This window comes from Dermacentor silvarum, chromosome 2 (assembly GCF_013339745.2).
Source record: "Dermacentor silvarum isolate Dsil-2018 chromosome 2, BIME_Dsil_1.4, whole genome shotgun sequence".
In the NCBI taxonomy this organism is placed as follows: Eukaryota; Metazoa; Arthropoda; class Arachnida; order Ixodida; family Ixodidae; genus Dermacentor; species Dermacentor silvarum.
Genome location: NC_051155.1, coordinates 178,524,721 through 178,543,778, shown reverse-complemented (window position 1 = coordinate 178,543,778; position 19,058 = coordinate 178,524,721). Strand labels below are relative to the sequence as shown.

Sequence of the window (19,058 nt, the reverse complement as noted above, 5' to 3'; positions counted from 1 at the left end):
CATCTCGGCTGACCCTCTTTGTACCCACCACAAATTCCCTCCAAGATAGGGCGCATGGGCTGTGTATGCTGACAGCCATGTGCAGCCATGGCAAGGCTAGAGGACGAGACACGCAATCACCTGTCCCCAATTCCCCCACCCCCAACGTGTGCTTATTGACGTTACCACTAGAGTTATAATTTAATTTCATTTAATTATAAGTTTCATTATACTGAAATCCTGTATAAACACACTTCATTATATTCAGGTTTAAAATACATGGTGTTCTATAGACAAAAAGTTACAAAAAGTTAAATACTTTGTTATATTGAGAATTTCGTTATATAGAGGTTAACTGTACCTCCACACAGGAACAGGATAAAAATGCTTCGCTTTAGAAGTGCGAATAAATTGACAAGTGCAGCTTATTCTTGCAGGAAACATAACAAAAAGCAAGGATGTTTCCAGCATGATTTAGGCACTTTTTCCTCTCAACCATGAATAGTTTGAAACAATGGAGTTACCTTTAGGAATGACTATACTAATGCTGGAGTATGTAGCAAACAGTTGGCAATAAACTTTGTTATGTTGATTAGAATGCTATCGCTGGATATACAATTCTCACCAAATTGCATTGATGCCTGATTTCCTATGCACCCAATGATATATGCAGCATATACCTTTCTCTCTCTCTCCCTCTCTCTCTCGTGCACACACACACACACACCAACAACAACCATGAAACACACATGGCAGGACATACCCTCTGAGCATCCAGCTTTCCACTGAAGATACTATGCAGGATTTCATCCTCCATTATAAAAGTGCAATCAGGCTTTCCCTGCTTAGGGGTGCCCAGGTAGACATCTCCCTTGCCATTTTTCAAATCCAGGGCTGGCAACAGAAGAGAAGGTAAAGCAACACTCTGGTCATTAACTTTTAGCAGAAATTGTATTTCTATGTGACCTCTTGGGCCAGAGCAGCTGCTGCATGTCGAGCAGATAACGACAACAGACAGCAAAGCAAAAATGAACTGTTGAATGCACCTCCAAGTTTCTATTTGTTGCTCCCCTGTCGAAAATGCTAACCAACCAAGAGCCCTCCTCACATCCATTACTGACAGGATTCCTTCTAAACTGTCATAAAAAAATGTCACAGTTTCGCCCTAAGGGCGAAGCAATGAATGCGATAGCAACACAGCAATGTCATACGAAGTAAGGTGAGCGGCTTTGGTAGCAACAACACGCAGAACTGTTGTCGACGCCATCGGCGTTTTGCCCGCGTTAGCTCAAAATGCGTGCGGCGTTGGTGACTGTTGCTGGAGCCTCTCATATAAATAGGCACTTGGTGCCGCAGCTAAACGTCGCGTCCCTTCCTTCCCCCTCCCCCACGGCCTCTCGCGCGTCTGAAGAAGGCGCGTTTGCTCTACATATATGGTGATTGTAAAGGAGAAACGAGACGCCTAATTCTGCAGCCCTTAAGCGAGCACGGCGCAGAACGCGCGTTTGTTCTCCGCCGTGCGTTCACTCCCCGTGAAAGACGCGCCCCTCGCGCCCTTTCACTCGCACATACAGCGTTCGGCGCGCGGCGACGATTTCATCTCCAAATGACGTCATACGGAACCTCACGGCGACGGCGACGCCGACGGCAGAAATCTGCTTTTGAGTGTCCATATAATTGCTATCGCAATAAAATTAGAAGCATGCGGCCGCCTGTGCCTCATCAGGCGTACGTTTCAAAATACCATGTCTAAGATTTTTCGCTCCCAATAAATTACTCTCTCCTTTTGCTAGTGGCAATGACCACCTTCACACAACAAAGACCTCTTGTAATGATGATGACAAATTTGGAAAATCAAGTTGTAACTGTATATTGCTATACCTGGGATGACTTTATGCGCTACCCGAGGGTTCATACAGGTTTCAGAGACAAAAATAAAAGGGTATTCAAGGCGTCTCAAGGCCCCGTCAACGCTTTTTCAAGGGTGCAGAGCGGCATCTCATGTAAAAATTTTTTACTATAACAATGTTTCCAAAACACTATACATAGCTTTATTGCACTAGAGATACAAACATTATATTGCAAATATCCAGCATTGACCACTTCCAAGTTCCTAATGAGGCATGAAGAAAGCAGCATAAACAAGAGAGGGAAACCAGCACTGGGTGCCGGTGTCTCTCGCTCTCGCCCACTGTGGGGTTAATTAGTTCCGCGCAAGTCGCTGTATGAAGAAACCCATGTGCATTCACACTGGCTTAAAACGTTTTCTACATAACATTGTTTCTAAAACGGGAAGTTTGCCAGGTCCACCCTAATCCGCCATAGAAAGCGGGTCATGTAATCAATCTTAAGACTGCATTACTCAAGAAATTCACGTGTTTTCAAGGTAAGATAAGAATTCGAGCACTTTCAAGGGCCTTGAAGATGTACTTTTCAATTTCAAGGGTTTTTCAAAGGTTTCAAAGTCCTGTACGGTGCTGTTCCCATATAAAATGTGATAGACAATACCCGCTGTCACATCGACTAACTGTTATAAGTAGTAACATTATAAGTAGATGAAAACACTAAGTGCAAGAATAGAGTATAAGAAAACACTAAGAAGCGGAGAGCTCTGATGTATGCAACAAAGTCATGCTGGTCAAATGTAATTTTAAGAAACAACTTTCGGACATGCCAAACTGTTTTGCAATTTTTGCAATGTTTGTTATAAAGAGGTTCGACAGTGCTTTCTTTTGGCTAACTATTTCCGAACACCACTACTGAACTATACCGGAGTGCATTTTCCTTTACTAGAACACAACTACTGTGAAAAATGTCGAAATAAAACACGAGGACTGTGCTTGTTCTGGGTTTCACAGAGCCATGTGGAAATAGGCCAACTTTCTACACATACACAGTCACAATCAAAACCCCCGAAGAACAAAAGGTCCCTGCCATACAATATTATATTCTGCTCCATTTAGCAATAAAGGTTGCTCGGTGGAGTTGGAGCTTCTGCATGTGTCTCAAAACAAGATAAAAATTTAGGGCTGACCTATCCGGGCACTACACTTAATGCAGTTAGACAGTTGGTGTGGTTAACAATGATAAAAACATAATATTCACAAATATATGCATAGATGCTTCTGAGAGCTGCTTCTTGCACAGGGTGAAAAAAAGCCCGCGAGAGCTGCCATCCACCTGATTGTAGCATTAACCTATGAAGAGAAACTCGTACAGGTTCCATGACGGGTAAATGCCGTAGGCAATTTGGGCTAAACTCTCAGGCTTTCTCTCACAATGAACTCTCTTGTAGCTGAGGAAATATAATGAGGAAACCCATTCCACTGAGCCCATATCAGACTTCATTCACTAGAATTTTGATGCAATCAAGCAGCTGGAAAATTTTTCTTTCATGAACTGCTGACACTTTGAGGTTTTCTGCACAGCCCATTTCGTCTACTGCACGTCCATAAAATAGCATTGTACACACAAATCATCCTTCAGATTCAGCATGTGCCAAGTGACTGCAAACACAGTTCACATGAATGTTTTTGGATCATTTTGGAAGTTTCAAATGTACTTGAATACTTGCAGTTAAGGATGAAGCAAGACGGCGTAAAAAGCTATAACAATGAAGCATTTAAAGCACTATGCGATACCTGTAAAGAACACCTGAACGAGACATAACGCTATATAACTCACTATACTGCTTGGCAAGTTGTCCGTCTTTCTTGATGTCCCACTGGAAGATGGTCTGGACGGATGCAGCAAGATCAGGGTTGTTCGCAATCTTCTTTTCAAGAGATACAAAAATAGCATCACTTTTCAGAGGTGCAGATGACAATGCCTGAAATGAGCCCGAAAATAAGTATGGTCATCAGTGAATAAGCACAGTGTAGACAATTCCACATACAACATGAATAATCTAAGTTTATTCTAATCTGGTTTACACTTTATCTTTAGTGACGGCAATCATGATGCCAGAAAAAATATTAAGCACAATGCTCGAAGAAAAAGAAAAGAAAAAGAAGCTTAACTACTTTAGGTTATAGGCATTGGCTGGCTCATGGGCAATAAGTTTGCCAAGTCATTACTGCAATTTCTACGCGAGGGCCTTCACACTCATTTAAATACACAGCTACACCACAGTGCAAGCTGTCTGAAAAACAAAAACAGAAAAGATTTAGGTATGTCAGGAAAAGTCAAAACGGCAAATTAAGACTTGGAACATAAAAAGGTATTGGACACCTTCAGCAATGAATAGGGAAATCACAATACAGTCGAACACCTCTACAATGAAATGACTTGTATAACGAAAGATTCATTATGTTCCAACCGAATTCCTATCGTTTATATTGTTACATTGCGGAAGTCACATGTAAAGATGTATATTTACAATATTTACAAGACAGGCAACGATGTACAAACAAGATGGCTGTCGAGACCAATTTCATCTCGAAACATCAAATCATCGTCTTCTGACATTGGCGCCATTCTTGGTTGCGCTTGTAACATAACTCCTACCTGTAAAGGCGCTGTCTCGGCGCCAGTTATATTCAAGGTGAACGCATGGCAAAGTAAGGCTTCAGCCGAGACCCATGTCACACACAATCCACACGGTGATTAACTGTGGCCGTCCAGTTGCTCCGGCCATCGTAAAACAATATTCAGACAGTTTGTAGGCGCCATCCTGTCAAGACTGGTTACAAATCACTGGTAGGCTGTAGCTGTTGGTAGCAAAAGACTGATGCCGTATCATACCGTGTGTCTTATTACTTTTACGCTTGCAATGCCTGTTTAACGGCGGCAGCTAGATACGTGCAAAGCCAAGGCTTTACGTCTGTAAGTTACTATTTTATGCAATAACCCACAAAAAAGTTGTCACTGAGGCTTAACGATGCGACGCAACCCATGGGGCTAGTGCAGTGATCTAGTCAAAGGCGTGAAAGGGTGTCAAAACAATGTGTCAGCGCAACAAGAAATGGCTTTGAGTAGTGGTATAGTCAACTGGAGAACTGTAGTGCGAATATTCTGGGAAAAATATCACAGTTTTGCCATAAGGGCGAATCAATGCGATAGCAACCTGTTAGAATAGTAGATGAAGTGTAAGACTCGTAGCTGTAGTGGCAGTATGAGTTAAACTAAACTTAAGCTAACTAAGTAAAAACGAGCTGTTGCGCTAGGGGTCCTCTGTTTGAAACCTGCCACCGGACAATTTCATTTATGTTTATTAATTAAAGCCAGCATCTTCCTTAGCAACTTTAACACTTTTCTGTATCGGGTATGTTTGAAACCTCTTTCCTGGGCCGATCTCGGAGGTAGTGCACCAGCTGCACCAATAAAATTACATCATTTCAGGTTTGAGCTCCGTTATTGTTTCGCACTTTCAATATTGAAGTCTGAGAAGATTTAAGATAAAAGGCATGCACTGTCGGTGTTTTGTTTTATGAAATTTCTTTGTGGGCTGCCATTCTCAAAATTCTGAGGAAAAATTTTGTCAAGAATGTAAGACCTGGTGTGAGCAACTTAGGAGATAGAATGGAGTGGCAATATAACCCGCACATAGCATGGCATAGCATACAGCATACATACCCTATTTACTCGCATAATGAATGCACTTTTTTTCCTGAAATATATGCACAAAGTTGGGGGGTGTGTTCATTAAGCGGGGTAAAATTTTGAGCAATTTTTCTGTGCAGCCACCTCTAAAAAAGTCAGTAGTTTTGCCCAAAAGGCGTACCATCGATTGTGATAGCAAATGCGTAGACAGCTACACGAAGTAAGGATAACAGTTTATCGACCGTATAAACTTGGAAACAACATTCGCTAACTATGTAAATTAACAAGCATGGTAGTCAGCGCGCACAGGCAAACATGAACACATCACACTCAATTATCGCGGACACTCGCTGTCAAAACGTTGGTGTGAGGATGCATGGCAGCAACAGCGAGCGAAGTGGCCTTTGTGCTGTGTATTGCATTAACGTAAACTGAGCGGCGAGAACGAGGCACGCACAATGGTATTAGCCACCGTCACACTGCTACACTCAGCCCCCCGACGCAGAAAAAACACGCTTCGTGATTGAAAAAGTGGTGGGTGTGTCCATTACGCGAGTGCGTTCATTATGTTAGTAAATACGGTATACCTAAATATATATGGAACCTCATGGCGACGCCGACGACGGCAAAAATTCACTTGTGTCCATATAATTGCTATCACAATAACAGCAACTGGTTCATTATAATATGGGCTTACATCAGCGAGAAACATTAATGTAGAAAGCCTTGGAAGAACCATCAGAGTAACGAAAGTTGCATGGCAACTGCGGTGATGTGATGTAATTATGCACAGGCCAAGCAAGACGGAGACGACCTAGTGCTGTCCCTCAAAATTCCCATATTTTGTCGCTGCGGCCGCTTGGTGGCGCGCGCCACTTTCTAAAAAGGTATATTCATGTTAAATAAAGGTTTTCTCTATTTAAAGCTGCTTAGGCTGCTGTTATGATGCGTGATCTATATAACGAAGTGACCTGTACAACGAAGAATTTTGAACGTCCCAAGCACTTCGTTATAAAGGCATTTGACTAATTCAAAAGCGCATAATTGAGATCAACACAGCCACATGCATTTAAATTAGGGGCTGTGCAAATACTGAAATATACACATCGAATAGCGAATGCTGAACTAATTCATTTGCAAATCAAATATCTACTGTGCATTTTTTTCAAATATTCGGCATAATCGATGAAAGGCACAGCTGTCGTGGGTGCTTTGAATAATGTATTTTGAACATGAGAGAATTTTCTGTTTTTACAAGTGTGCTGCTGACTAAAGTACAGTTCAAGACTGAGCATTACAGCATTCTAAGCAATTGCCTCAGTCGTGGAGATGCTTCTAATGACTGGTATCACTGATGCAGACACTGCTAATTGCAGCGTGTCTCTTCATGTAAACTGCCTACTTATTAGCACAATAAAGTGTATCACAAGCAGCACTGTAGCACAACTAAGCTTTAAGAATGGGTGTCACTAATTGTATGCTTCGATTACCACAAACTACACACAGCACACACCAGTGCTGGGTTGATTCGTGTTTTTGATGTCCTTTAAACTTTTTTTTTTTTTTTTTTTCTGGTGAAACCTACATGTTGTGGCATCACAGAGCCAAAAGCTTTGCAGCAAGGCCTCTCAAAGTTCAAGTTAGCTAGATTTCACAGTACTTCTACAAGCATGTTCAACGTTTGCTGGCACCAGTACTCACTACCAAAAACACCTACCGTAGGAGCTGAAGCTGTCGAAGCTGGGTTTGTTGGAGCTGAATCCTTTGGTGGCTTCAGCAGCTCTCTCAAGCGCTGCATAAGTAGCAGGTTCCCCTTCACTTTTAGCTTGCCAGTCATAAAGGCCTGCAATGCGAGAAAGAACATATTGAGAATACACACATACATGATAATCCAAAAGACAAGAACAAAGTGCGAGTTGAAACCAGCAGCTAGAGCTTTCTTAATGACTATTGAACAAGACACAAAAAAAAGCTTAGCATGCTCTTGCATCAGTGATAACTCAACAATTTATGATATCTTTACATTTTATTCATCACAGCGAGGATACCAAAGAGTTGGGCTCAATCAAGTCTGAATGCCTTGTGTCGAATTCATTGCACAAGTGAACTCCCCAGACAAGCTCCTATATGGTGCGGTGATTGTAACACCACTTACTGTTAGTTGCATCTTGATAATGTTCTACCAGTACAGTGAACATTCCATATGAACCATTGCGCAGCACTTCAAAAGCTGCGGCTACGTAAGGAAAACAGTGATCAACAGCTGTTAGAAATTTGGTTGCCAATAAGGCGCGAGCACATGCTGATGCATACCAGTTATGAGCTACATGACAAATGTCTGCAAAGTTTATGCCTTCAGTCCTCTGCACTACAACAGTTGTCTTTGTAAATAGTAGGCCGTTAAGAAAAACAGCAAAAAACCTTGAAAACCCTGTTCATCTAACCAAAAGCTGAGCTTAACTGAAGTGCTTCGAATTCTGGGAAACCAAGCTTGGAAACTGTTCCCCTTATAAAAAAAAATTAATCATAGTAGAAGTCATCTTAAAAGGAGCCTGTTACATTGAGTTTAAAAAAAGTAAAGAAGAGTTCTAGCAACACAAGGAATTACATTTGAAATTTATTGATCATAGTTCAATAAAAGCCTGCTAATGCCAAGAGACTATACATAACGACTGCTGCTTAACCCTGCACAAAATTCAATAAGGCAAACTTTTTCCTTGCTTAGGGGCATATACTAGTATGTTAAGCAAATTTATCTTAGCCTGCTGAGGTAACATAAAGGTTCAATGTCCTTTAATGTATCAAAATTAAAGTTTAATGAGTGTCTTTAAACACAACAGTACCCTCCTCCTCAATGGATAACCACTGCCGGTTTATTGTAAGGCTGGGCATTATTGAAAACTTGACTGAATTAATCATGAGAATTTATTTGATTGTTATAAAAATTGGCATGTGTGTTTCATGTGCCTGACTCCTTAAAAGGACACTAAAGAAAAAAATGATTTCTTCTGTGTCAGTAGATTACCCTTCCACAATCCCAAAACAGCACTCTTACCGCGAGAAGCCACTTGGTAAACCAGAAAGAAATGAAAAACGCCGAGCGAGTGGCGATGCCACCTTGAGGTTCCCACACCAGCTCACGTCATGGATTTTGACAGCGTCTTCTAGGTATCAGTTAATTCTTTAGCAGTAAAGATTGACTACATTGTGTTCTAGGAGGAGCCCAAGACTGAATATGGCAAGTTTCGCAAACTTTTACTGAGCCAACGTGGCCCAAATACGAAAAATTACTTTAGAAGTCATGACGTCACACTGAAGCGCTGATGTTGGGTTTTCGCGCGAAATTCAAAACAATTAACTTTGAGCTTCATTTTCTCTTCTAATAATTGACCTATTGCAGTGTAATTAACGACAGCAGAGTTTTCAAATAATACTTTATCAGTCTAAGTTGATTTATTGTTTTGCTTTAGTGTTCCTTTAAAAACAGACTACCAAATGTTGCATTAATCACTACTAAAACTATTATGCTAGCATCATGTTAGTTTCCTCGCTAGCATTTTATTTTTTCACTGCAATTTCTGCGCATGCTTCCAAAGTCAACTGCACATGATCTCCCATGCTGCAACAAAAAGTGGGCGACTCGAACAAAACCTAGTTTCAAATACATTTGGGCAGAATCTTAAGAGGATATTCAGGAATCATTTGACTCGCATGATGCAAACAAAATATGAGATCAAAACAATTACAATCAATGCATTGATCAATTAACTAAAATGTCATTCGATCAACCAACCACCCAGTCCTAGCCAAACCTCTAATTATCACCACAAGACCATGCAGTAGTGCTGCCTGTAAAATCAGTACTTTCACATTACGCCTTTAGGTATACGATAATACCCGCATTATGGTAGACACATGATAGCAAAAAGAAAGAATGTCTCTCATTTGGAACTGTATTTCTGCCTCAACTGGCAATGAGGTTACCGTTTGCTGTTCAGTGTATTACTTAGAGAGTTGCACTATTAAAAACCTTAGCAGCCTTGTCAGCAGGAATACAGAAGCAGTTTAAAACATGGAACAGTGGGGACCTTGCTTATCTGGTCTCATGTTCGTGTAGAATGTCGCATGTCACACTAAAAGAATCTTAAACAATGCTAAGACTACAGCACAGGCATGTAACTCAACACATCTGGTCTTGAAGTAGACTCAATTGTATGTCTGTGTCAACCTAACTAGAATTTTGGATGACATGCACTGCTTTTCATGCAGTGCACACAGTAGGCTCTGTTTAAGATAAACTTGAAGGATCCTTGGAAATCTCTCCTATCAGAAGGTCAGCTTAGCAGAAGTACAGCACAAAGTTCATGGCAAAATAAACAAGGTTTCCCGGGCTTCTCATCTTATCAGACAATCTGCTTCGACAGATTGTCTTAAAAGGAAGTCTACTGTATCCCGTTTCTGGTCAAATACACACCCTCTGAGGGTCCAGCTGCCCGACTGCCATATTGAACATATCTTCATCTTCAATTGTAATGACACAGTTGGCTTTGCCATCTTTTGGAGGGCCCTTGTATACAGCTCCTTTGCCATTTTTCAGATCCAAGGCTGTAAATTGTTGCAAAAACAAGAAAGAATTAAGGGGGGAGGGAGGAGGAGGAAGTTGTTATGCACAATGTGGTTGAAGAAAGTCAACTGGCAAAGAAAGTGCCATGCATGCATACATTGAAGCTGCAGACAATCTTAAAGCCATTTAAGGATATAAATGCACACTACTAATGCAGTGCAGTTACTTTCACTTCTGGGAAACAACTTCCCTTTGGGAACGAGCCGACTGCTGCACATCGAGTTCTTTCCCAGAAGGCTTCCTCGCAATCAACAAACCAGTAAACCAATGAGTCAACAGTAAAAAGAAATCACTTTTCTTTTTTAACAAAAATTCTGTTATTTACACAGTAGAATGTTATTGAAACTATCATTGTTAACACAAATTGCATAATCACAAAAATTTTTGTAGTTTCCTCTGGAATGCATTACATACACCATCGTGGATGGGCGAGGTCTCAAAGTGAACCAAGCTAAGCTGAGGACAGAGCAGGACATAGTTAGCAAAGTGAAAAGAGTGGAACAATTTAGCACTGATGGCAGAAACAGTTACGAGAGAAATGAGCAATTCCCATTGACAGCTGCAGCACTCCATACTTTCAGCAGCCTGTAGCATGCTCAATGCAAGCAATGACATGATCACATGCTTCTAGTGTTCCATAAAGGTTTTCCCAGCAACATCGAGGTACCTGATGTTCATGGGCATAGAAAATTTCTTCACTAGAATGTTACGAAAGCAAGTAAACAAGAACACTTTCTTTTATTATTTCAGCATTCCCACAAATTATCATACATGTTCCAGATATATTTTCTAAGGCTCCACTAAATTCACACCATTGAGATTCCACTGAATTTACATGTGGTGGAAATAGTGGCAGTGGCACATGAAAACAGAAAACTAGTTTTCCAACAGTATGAAATTCAATGGGATAGCAACCATGGCAAGCTGACACAATGACATGGTGTTTAATGCCACACACAAAAAAAAATATATTCTGGGATTTTACCGGCCAAAACAACATGATTATGAGGCACACTGTAGTGGGGGACTCCAGATTAATTTTGACAATTGTGGGGTTCTTTAATGTGCACCCAATGCATAGTACATGAGTGTTCTTGCATTTTGCACCATCAGAATGCGGCCGCTGTGGTCAGGATTCGATTCTACACCCTCAGGCTTAGCGACGCAACATCAAATTTGAAGCCACTTTGCCACCAAAGCAGGAATGTTGCCGCTAATGGTAGAGCAAGCAGCATGTGTCAATAGGGATAAGAAAATTTAATATCATGATTAAAAACTAATTTCCAAGACTGTTTAAACCTTAAATCTATGCATCTATTCAAGAGCACATTACATTACCGACAAATTTTCAGGCAATGCAAGGCAGTAGCTTTACATGCCACATTTGTTATAGCACTTTGCAAGTACGGCACTACTCTGCAGTTTGCTCAGTATTTTGACGCACATTAGGCAGAAGACAGAAATTTAGGATCTCTCAGAAGCTTGAGATTCAAGGTATACAAGTAATATTCAACCCTTACTGGAAAACCTTTCTATTGCTAGCTAGTTTTAGTTCTCCGTGCCATGCATGTATTTCGACTGAACATTGTAAAAAGAAGAATGCTCATTCATAATAAGTTAAATTAAGGCTTTCAGAGCAAATATGACTTTCAATAGTAACTACTGAGGCGCTAATGAGGCCGAACAGTACCTTGATGTGCAATGATGCACATAACTGCTGACAAGCTATGCAAGCTGCCTTGAAATGCTCTTAATGCTTTTTTTTAAAGGTGGCATACAATTTCACATTTTGTGTTCCTTCCAACCGTATCCAGGGTTGTGTGTGGCGATTTCCCTAATTGCTCATTGAAACATCAGAGAGTGCACTAGTTAATGTGTACTAGTGAATAATGATGTGTGAATTTTTGAAATGTTCGAATATTATATTTTTAATATTCGTATTCCATTCGAAAAATAGATATTCGGAAATGTTTGAATATTCGGTTGGATACGAATATTCGAATGAAATCGAATATATTGCTGGCTGTGCGGGAGCAAACATGGTTCTCAGCATTTGTATCCAATCTAAAAATACTGGGCGATTTTGTGCTGAATTTTGTGACGATTTTGTGCTGCTAGCAAAATTTCACCTGTAAAGCACACTTACCCACTAAACGTCTAAATATTGTGGAAAAACCAGCCTCTGTGAAGGGAAGGGCACGAATATGCGGACAGCGTGAGTGCGCTTTTTTGCAGCGCTACCCCCAATTCTGAGCTTACTACTTGACAGCAAGTGCGATGAGTGACGACTGGCGCAGGGTCAAATGCCTCCGAGTTTATGGGCATTTGATGCGGTGTAATAAGGCACAGGCTGGCGAGGACAGCTAATGGGAATTACTAAATTTTCCAAGTTAACATGAGCCAAATACATTATGTTTTAGTATAATGGCGTACTAGCTTAGTTTTTTAATGTTGACAATGTAATTGCAATGTTCCAACATAACAAGTTAACCATCTTACTAATAAATGCATGTGCATATCATTCAATATTCGAAGCTAAGTATTTGCATTCGATTCATATTTGAAAATTTTGATATTCGCACACCCCTACTAGTTAATAATGACACAAAGGGGCGTTCATGAAGCACATACTCCAGACAGCAGCTGGTTTTCCCTTGACCAGAATGTTGTACTCGTAGATGGCCTTGACTTTTGAGGCCAGTTCAGGCATGTCCTCCACACGAGCCTCCATTCCAGCAAACACGAGGTCAGTCTTCAATTCCATATCAGACTGCAATACAAAACGAAAACAAGACTGCAACATGTGCAATTTGTATGTCGTATGAAAATCGGTGAGCATGGATAGAAGCATTACAGTGGAAACAACCAAAGTGGGAACCTTACCTCCAGTGATGATCCAAGAGGTGCTTGAGGAGCAGCAGGTGGTGGTTGTGCAACATCGTGAAGCTCTACGCAGCCGCCAGAGATAATCTGTTTCTTTGATTCAGGTACCTGTAGAAAGGCAAGTTTCTTTCTTTTCTTTTTCCTTAACATTGTCACCTACTGTTGAAAGCTTCTTCACAGAAGAGCATGAAAACATGTACAAAAACAGTCAAGGTGTACAGCAGTCCTCACTGTATTTTATTTCAATAGGTTACTCCTGCATATGTCAAACAAAACCTAACAAGACTTTGAAATTGTTAATGAACAATGCACATCGTACAAAACATTCACTGAATGCAGGGTTGCCTAAGAATTCAGACAAGAGTTTGCGCTTGCTTTCCAGTGGTTGAGTCAGCCTTCACAGTCGCTATCAGTGATGACAGCGTTCAATCCACATCCCAGCAGCAGCATGGATGCAAGGAAATGCAGGACATTGAATAACATACAGAGCATGCAGAATTGCCATGACCAGGATTGCAGAGTTGCCACACAGCAAAAACCAAAAGAAAGAAGTGCCACCATGACAGTATGCTTTAACACGAGATCTTAATTTTCCTGATAATCTTCAGTGAATATGCATAAGATCAAGTGAAAAGAAAAGCACTAAAGGGGGAAATGTTGGCGGCATGGAATAGACTTTTACTGATCTCATTCGCCTGCAATTCCACTATTTATAGCCCCTCAACAAAACATCTCCGTGTGATAATGACCCTTGAGTAGCGCCTTAGAACCATCCGTAAAGAACAAAAATATTTACAAACACAGTTTAGGGACCCCTTAGGAAAGCACAGGCAGAGACTTACCGAACACTGAAAGATAATGCGGTTGCCATCTTTCCACATCTCTGTTCGAATTGACTGGCCTGGTACAACAGGCCCTGTGAACCTAGCCTGGTGGAAGAGATTAATTTATTTACCCTCACTCACACAGCCAAGAAGTCAATGACGGAATGTACAACAAGAAAAGCTGAAACAGGTCGGTCAGTTACCTTGATAGACTTGAACTTCCTCACATCATTGTCAGCATACTGCTTGAGGATGTGACGTGTTGCATAGCCAAATGAACAGAGCCCATGCATGATCGGCTGAGGGAAACCTGTAAACATGTGAACAAAAGCAAGAATAACACAGAGAATGTATTAAGCTCACCAAGTTAACATTGATGCATTTGTATTAAAAAGAAAATTCTATAATATGCACACACTGGAGCACTGAATGCAGTGAATATATTCTCGTAAGGTCATGTTAATGCTTCAGGTGAAAAATACTTGCTAAAGTTCTAGCTAGTCAACTGATACACGTCTGAACAGCATGACATGATGCAATGAATGTATACAAAGGGCATTCCTAGCTGATGAAAACAGAAATGTGAATGAAGTCCTAAACTATTCTTCAAGCAGAAGAAAAAGTTAAGAAACTTAAAAATTCTGAAAAGTGCCAGAAATTTTATAAATGTCATATCACTGAGTCATACATTTATTAAGAGCCTGAATAATAAAGTTAAACTGTCCAATACATTGATTACCTTGCATGAAATGTGTTAAACAGATAAGATCTAAGCTATGAATTTTGAACAATCCAAGCACTCCAACCCCCCCACCCCCCCAGGTTAGATTCTACAACTTCAAAACTTGCCCTTAGTAGTAAAAGTACAATACACACTATTAACTAGGCATTTTATAGCTCACATAATGTGAGAGGTATAAAAGTGATAGAGTGCAGCTTGGTTGGTGGATGTCTCCTCCTCGACAACAGCGTTAGGTTAGTGATTTTCAGAAATGCTGTTTACTAAAAATTGCAGTTGAAAGTAAGGTCTCATTCTATCAAATTGTAGTAGAACCCTACAGTTTACAAGGTGAAGGTAACAGCCAAGTCAGCGCAGTGGAAAAATGAATAGGACAGGTCAGCCAGCAGACAAGATTTCTTCATGGTAATATCCACTGGTGCACCAAAGATCTTACCCCAAATTTCACAAGCCACATATCCACGCCACTCTAATCAATACAGAGTCATCATACTCATGTCACTAAAGCTAGAAAGGAAGGGTTGCAGGAATGATGACAAACTAGTACTACAACCACTGTATTCTGTGTAATCAGCAAATTTTAAAAAGTTCAACTTCTGCTATGTAGTAACTCGAGTCCACATGTCTTCGTCGTCACATGCAAACTCCTCTGAAGGACACAAAAAAAAAAAAAAAACAGTAAAGAGCAGTCATCGTGGATCAGGTAATGATGGCTCACCTCCAGCGGCTGAGAACATTGGGTCAATATGTAGGGGGTTCTTGTCACCACAAAGGCGATAGAGTGCAGCTTGGTTGATGGATGTCTTCTCCTCGACAACGGCATCAGGTTTGCGATTTGGAATGTTGGCCAAGGGCCTTGCTTTGTCAGTAGTTCTCTTGCCGCCAAAGTTTCCACTCCCAACAAAAAATGTTGACCACTGGGTGTGGATGACACGCTCGCCATGCTCGTCAAATGTGTCCGCTGCATGGTAATGTCAGAAGAGTGGCATGTGTACTGAGGCCAAAGTACACAATCGGTACGTGGGATACAAAAAAAACTGAAGGTTCTTTGCATAAAACTGAGGTTGATAGGACTTGCAATAGGAAGTTCAGGTCTCTTTTGCATACAGTGCTGTTGACATACATGCTATTGCTCATCAACCGCCTCAGGTGCGTGCTGATAAAATTGCAACAGCAAGGTACGAATACTATGCCCCTTGGGGAAGCCTCCTTGCTGCGACGTGGTATTATGGTGCAATCTACCATACACTTGGTGAATAATGGCTGTTGCCTTTGAAATCTTGGTGGTCACATTTGCGTCTTCTGCCTTTTGATTTTTGCGTGATTGGACATGACACCCAAGAGGCTCCAGGCAATATGCCATTAACCAGTGCGAACACTTAGCATAACTTGCTATAGAAATAAAATTTTGCATGATTACACATATCAGAAGCCCACATGACATACACGGGGGTTCAGAAAAAATGCTTCACAAACCAGCGCAGACACCAGGTATAACTTGCTATTGCAAGTAAAAACAATAGCTCAATACCTCTTACGCTCACCTTAAACTAAAAGAAGCACAAGTCTGATGAAAAGGCTTCATTTTCACATAGTTTTGACATGAAGCCTATAAAAAAAAGTATGACGTGGTATTGGTGGAATATACCAATATGAATTGCAAATTTATCATTCTTGGCTGCATGCCCAAGCTTTATGAAAATTCAGCTTTTAAACACAACCTGTGACCTCTAATATTTAAGATGCGATATTGTTGCCTAGTTTTCTATTTAGCTTACGTAAGAAACATGGCTGCTACATATGGCTACAGCAGCTGTAACAAGAAAGCAAATGCTTGAGAAGTTGGTGATAATGCTGTTCAAGAAACATTAGGCATAACAAGAAACAACGACTGCTAATATTAATTCTTTATATTGCTAAGTGTTTAATCTACAGGAGTTCGAGTAGCTCCTTTCACAATAATCAGATGAAGACCTTTCAGGTATCACCAAAGAGAGTTCAATGTAGAAGTAAAATTTTTAAGGCTGAACAAGATACAAACTACAGCTTTTTATATGTACAAGGACTGTTAGCAAACTACTGAAAGATGTTTGAATTTTCAGGTCTATAAATCTGAACCTGACAATCTTACCAAATGACGAGCACTGCAACATCAAATTTATGCACAAAGCGATACATATGTTAATGAGGCATGTCTGCGGGCTCTACCTGTGGAACATTTATTGCCTCGCCTCTCCAAGGGACATTAAAAGAAAACATGAAGTCGAGATAGGTTTGTTGATTATTTTTCCAGAAGTCTATTATCTCTTTCTGTGGGCCAATATATCACTTTGTTGCTTAGGAATTAGCCATCGAAAGTCCCACAGCTGCTCCTCATTTTGATCTGCCCACACCAAAACAGACTGAGTTGACGTAATCTCCACATGACCTCCTTCTACGCCACTCTCTGTGAATCTGCCAGTGATGACGTCGCGTGACAGGTACCATAGTACACAATAAGCAGCGCCACTTTGGTTTCCCATTTTTGCCGATTTTCTTGCTTACAAAGGCTCTGTTCTCGCTACGAATGACGAATTCTTTATTATGGAAGACATTCTCTAGCTCGACCTAACATTTTTCGTAAAGGGTCAACACAGAACCTCACGGTAACGACGATGGCAGAAATGCGAACCAATGCTGTTTACATGAGTCTAATGCATACAAAAAATAAAGCAGGCTTACCATCCGCAATTACCACAGCCCCAGAACCTTTGTCGAGGACGTCGACAACCCGGACCTCAGTTTTCAGGACACCAGATGGCGCAATCGGGCGAAGCAGCTCAAGGTACTGCTCCCCATGAAGCATCTATGTAGAACAAGTATACACACAGTTTAAATTATATGAAACGTTAGGACCACAGTATAATAAGCAATTCTTCCCACTTTTCTGCAATATGAATAAATGAAGAAAGGAGTAGAACAGGAAAGCTAACCTGCAGCATCGACAAGAAACTGGGCCAAAAGCACGGTCCATTCGACAGAAAAACTTAGCTGAGAAGCAGTATCACAAAGTCCACACCAAATCTTACCTTTGTAGGGTCAATGTTGAGCTTCCTTGTCTCTTCATGTTGTGCAACACAGCCAAAGACAGCTGGCATGGCAGGAATCACACCAAATGACGGCAGCACAGAGAAGTCCTCGGCTCCCTCGTAAAGAAACTTGAGGTGATCTTTATCCTGGGTGGACAGCCCGACTGAATGGGCAAAAGAGACCGACACTCACTTAAGGAGGAGATGGTGCCCCAGCACAAATTCTACCTTGCACAACCAAATCCAAGCATTACCACTCAGATGCTCGTGGCATCAAAATATCCCGAGATAAACTTGTATAGGAACAAAGATTACAGAGTTGAGTGTATGCCTTGTGGCCAGATATTCACAAACAGATATTTCCTTTTACCTGCAAGAGCATATAAGATGACCGTGTCAGGGTTGTAGACAAACACTGAAGGGTCATCGACAGGTGGTGCTGTGGACACGACAGGGCGTGACGGTGCCTGACCAGACAGGACTTCAATCAGAGACTTGGTCTGGTCTGAAATGGAAAGATAAGGTGTCAGATACACACAATATGTCTAAGATGATCTAATTCAACTTGTGGTAATGCATCCCAGTCCCCCCCCCCCCTCCTCCCACAAAAAGAAAACAACAACAAATACACATGATTATTAGTAACCACAAGCAGACCTCAGCAAAGTCTGCAGATCTTAATGTTGGTCCGTGGGGCTACTATGTCTAACTAATGAGCTAATAAAAGCAGTATTTTACGAGTGGTGCACACCACAAAACTGATTTTATGCCCCAATGACATTTCAAATATGTGTGTACAGCTAATTTGCTGTTTGGTAATGACAACCGGCACAGGTGATGTAGTTGCATTGTTTCTGTACTAACAGCTCAACATAGTGGTGTTTCATTGCTTTTATTGACTTTGTCTAAAGATGAAGTCACACGGATGCAGAACAAATCATTACACTAGAAAACTTAACTGTGACAGAGGAAGGCTCAAGAATAGAGGACTATATACCTTGTCTTCACACTCATAATGAAACTCGCACCATGCATAATACAAACAAGGTAAAAAGTGTTATGGCTCCAAAGTACATACCATGGATAGAAGCCATGGGCTGTGCGGTTGACATATCAGTAATCTGCGACCAGCTGTCACGAACTAGAGGAAATGAATGTAGGTTAAGTAACGATGCAAAGCACAAGGGCATTCATCAGCGTAGCACAGGGAGATTTAGGTACACACACACACACACACACACACACACACACACACACACACACACACACACACACACACACACACACACACACACACACACACACACACACACACACACACACACACACACATGCAGGCACGCACATGCTAGTGCGTTTAAACATTCACCATTCAGCTTCAGGAATGCTCAAATCCAAAA

General features: G+C 41.1%; 1 protein-coding gene across 1 annotated transcript in view; it reads right to left on the bottom strand.

Annotated features, from left to right (window-relative positions):
* LOC119440587 (uncharacterized) overlaps positions 1–18,848 on the bottom strand; it is a 31,755-nt gene extending 12,907 nt beyond the window's left edge. Inside the window, exons 1-13 of the mRNA XM_037705485.1 lie at positions 18,737–18,848; positions 18,029–18,163; positions 17,659–17,822; positions 17,312–17,435; positions 15,309–15,551; positions 14,055–14,161; positions 13,870–13,956; positions 13,028–13,135; positions 12,776–12,914; positions 9,995–10,125; positions 7,238–7,363; positions 3,664–3,808; positions 743–873 (exon numbers count right to left, since the gene is read on the bottom strand). Of these exons, the coding sequence (XP_037561413.1) occupies positions 743–873; positions 3,664–3,808; positions 7,238–7,363; positions 9,995–10,125; positions 12,776–12,914; positions 13,028–13,135; positions 13,870–13,956; positions 14,055–14,161; positions 15,309–15,551; positions 17,312–17,435; positions 17,659–17,822; positions 18,029–18,163; positions 18,737–18,848 (1,752 nt within the window). The remainder of the gene's footprint in view (positions 1–742; positions 874–3,663; positions 3,809–7,237; positions 7,364–9,994; positions 10,126–12,775; positions 12,915–13,027; positions 13,136–13,869; positions 13,957–14,054; positions 14,162–15,308; positions 15,552–17,311; positions 17,436–17,658; positions 17,823–18,028; positions 18,164–18,736) is intronic.
* Between the last annotated feature and the right edge of the window lie 210 nt (positions 18,849–19,058).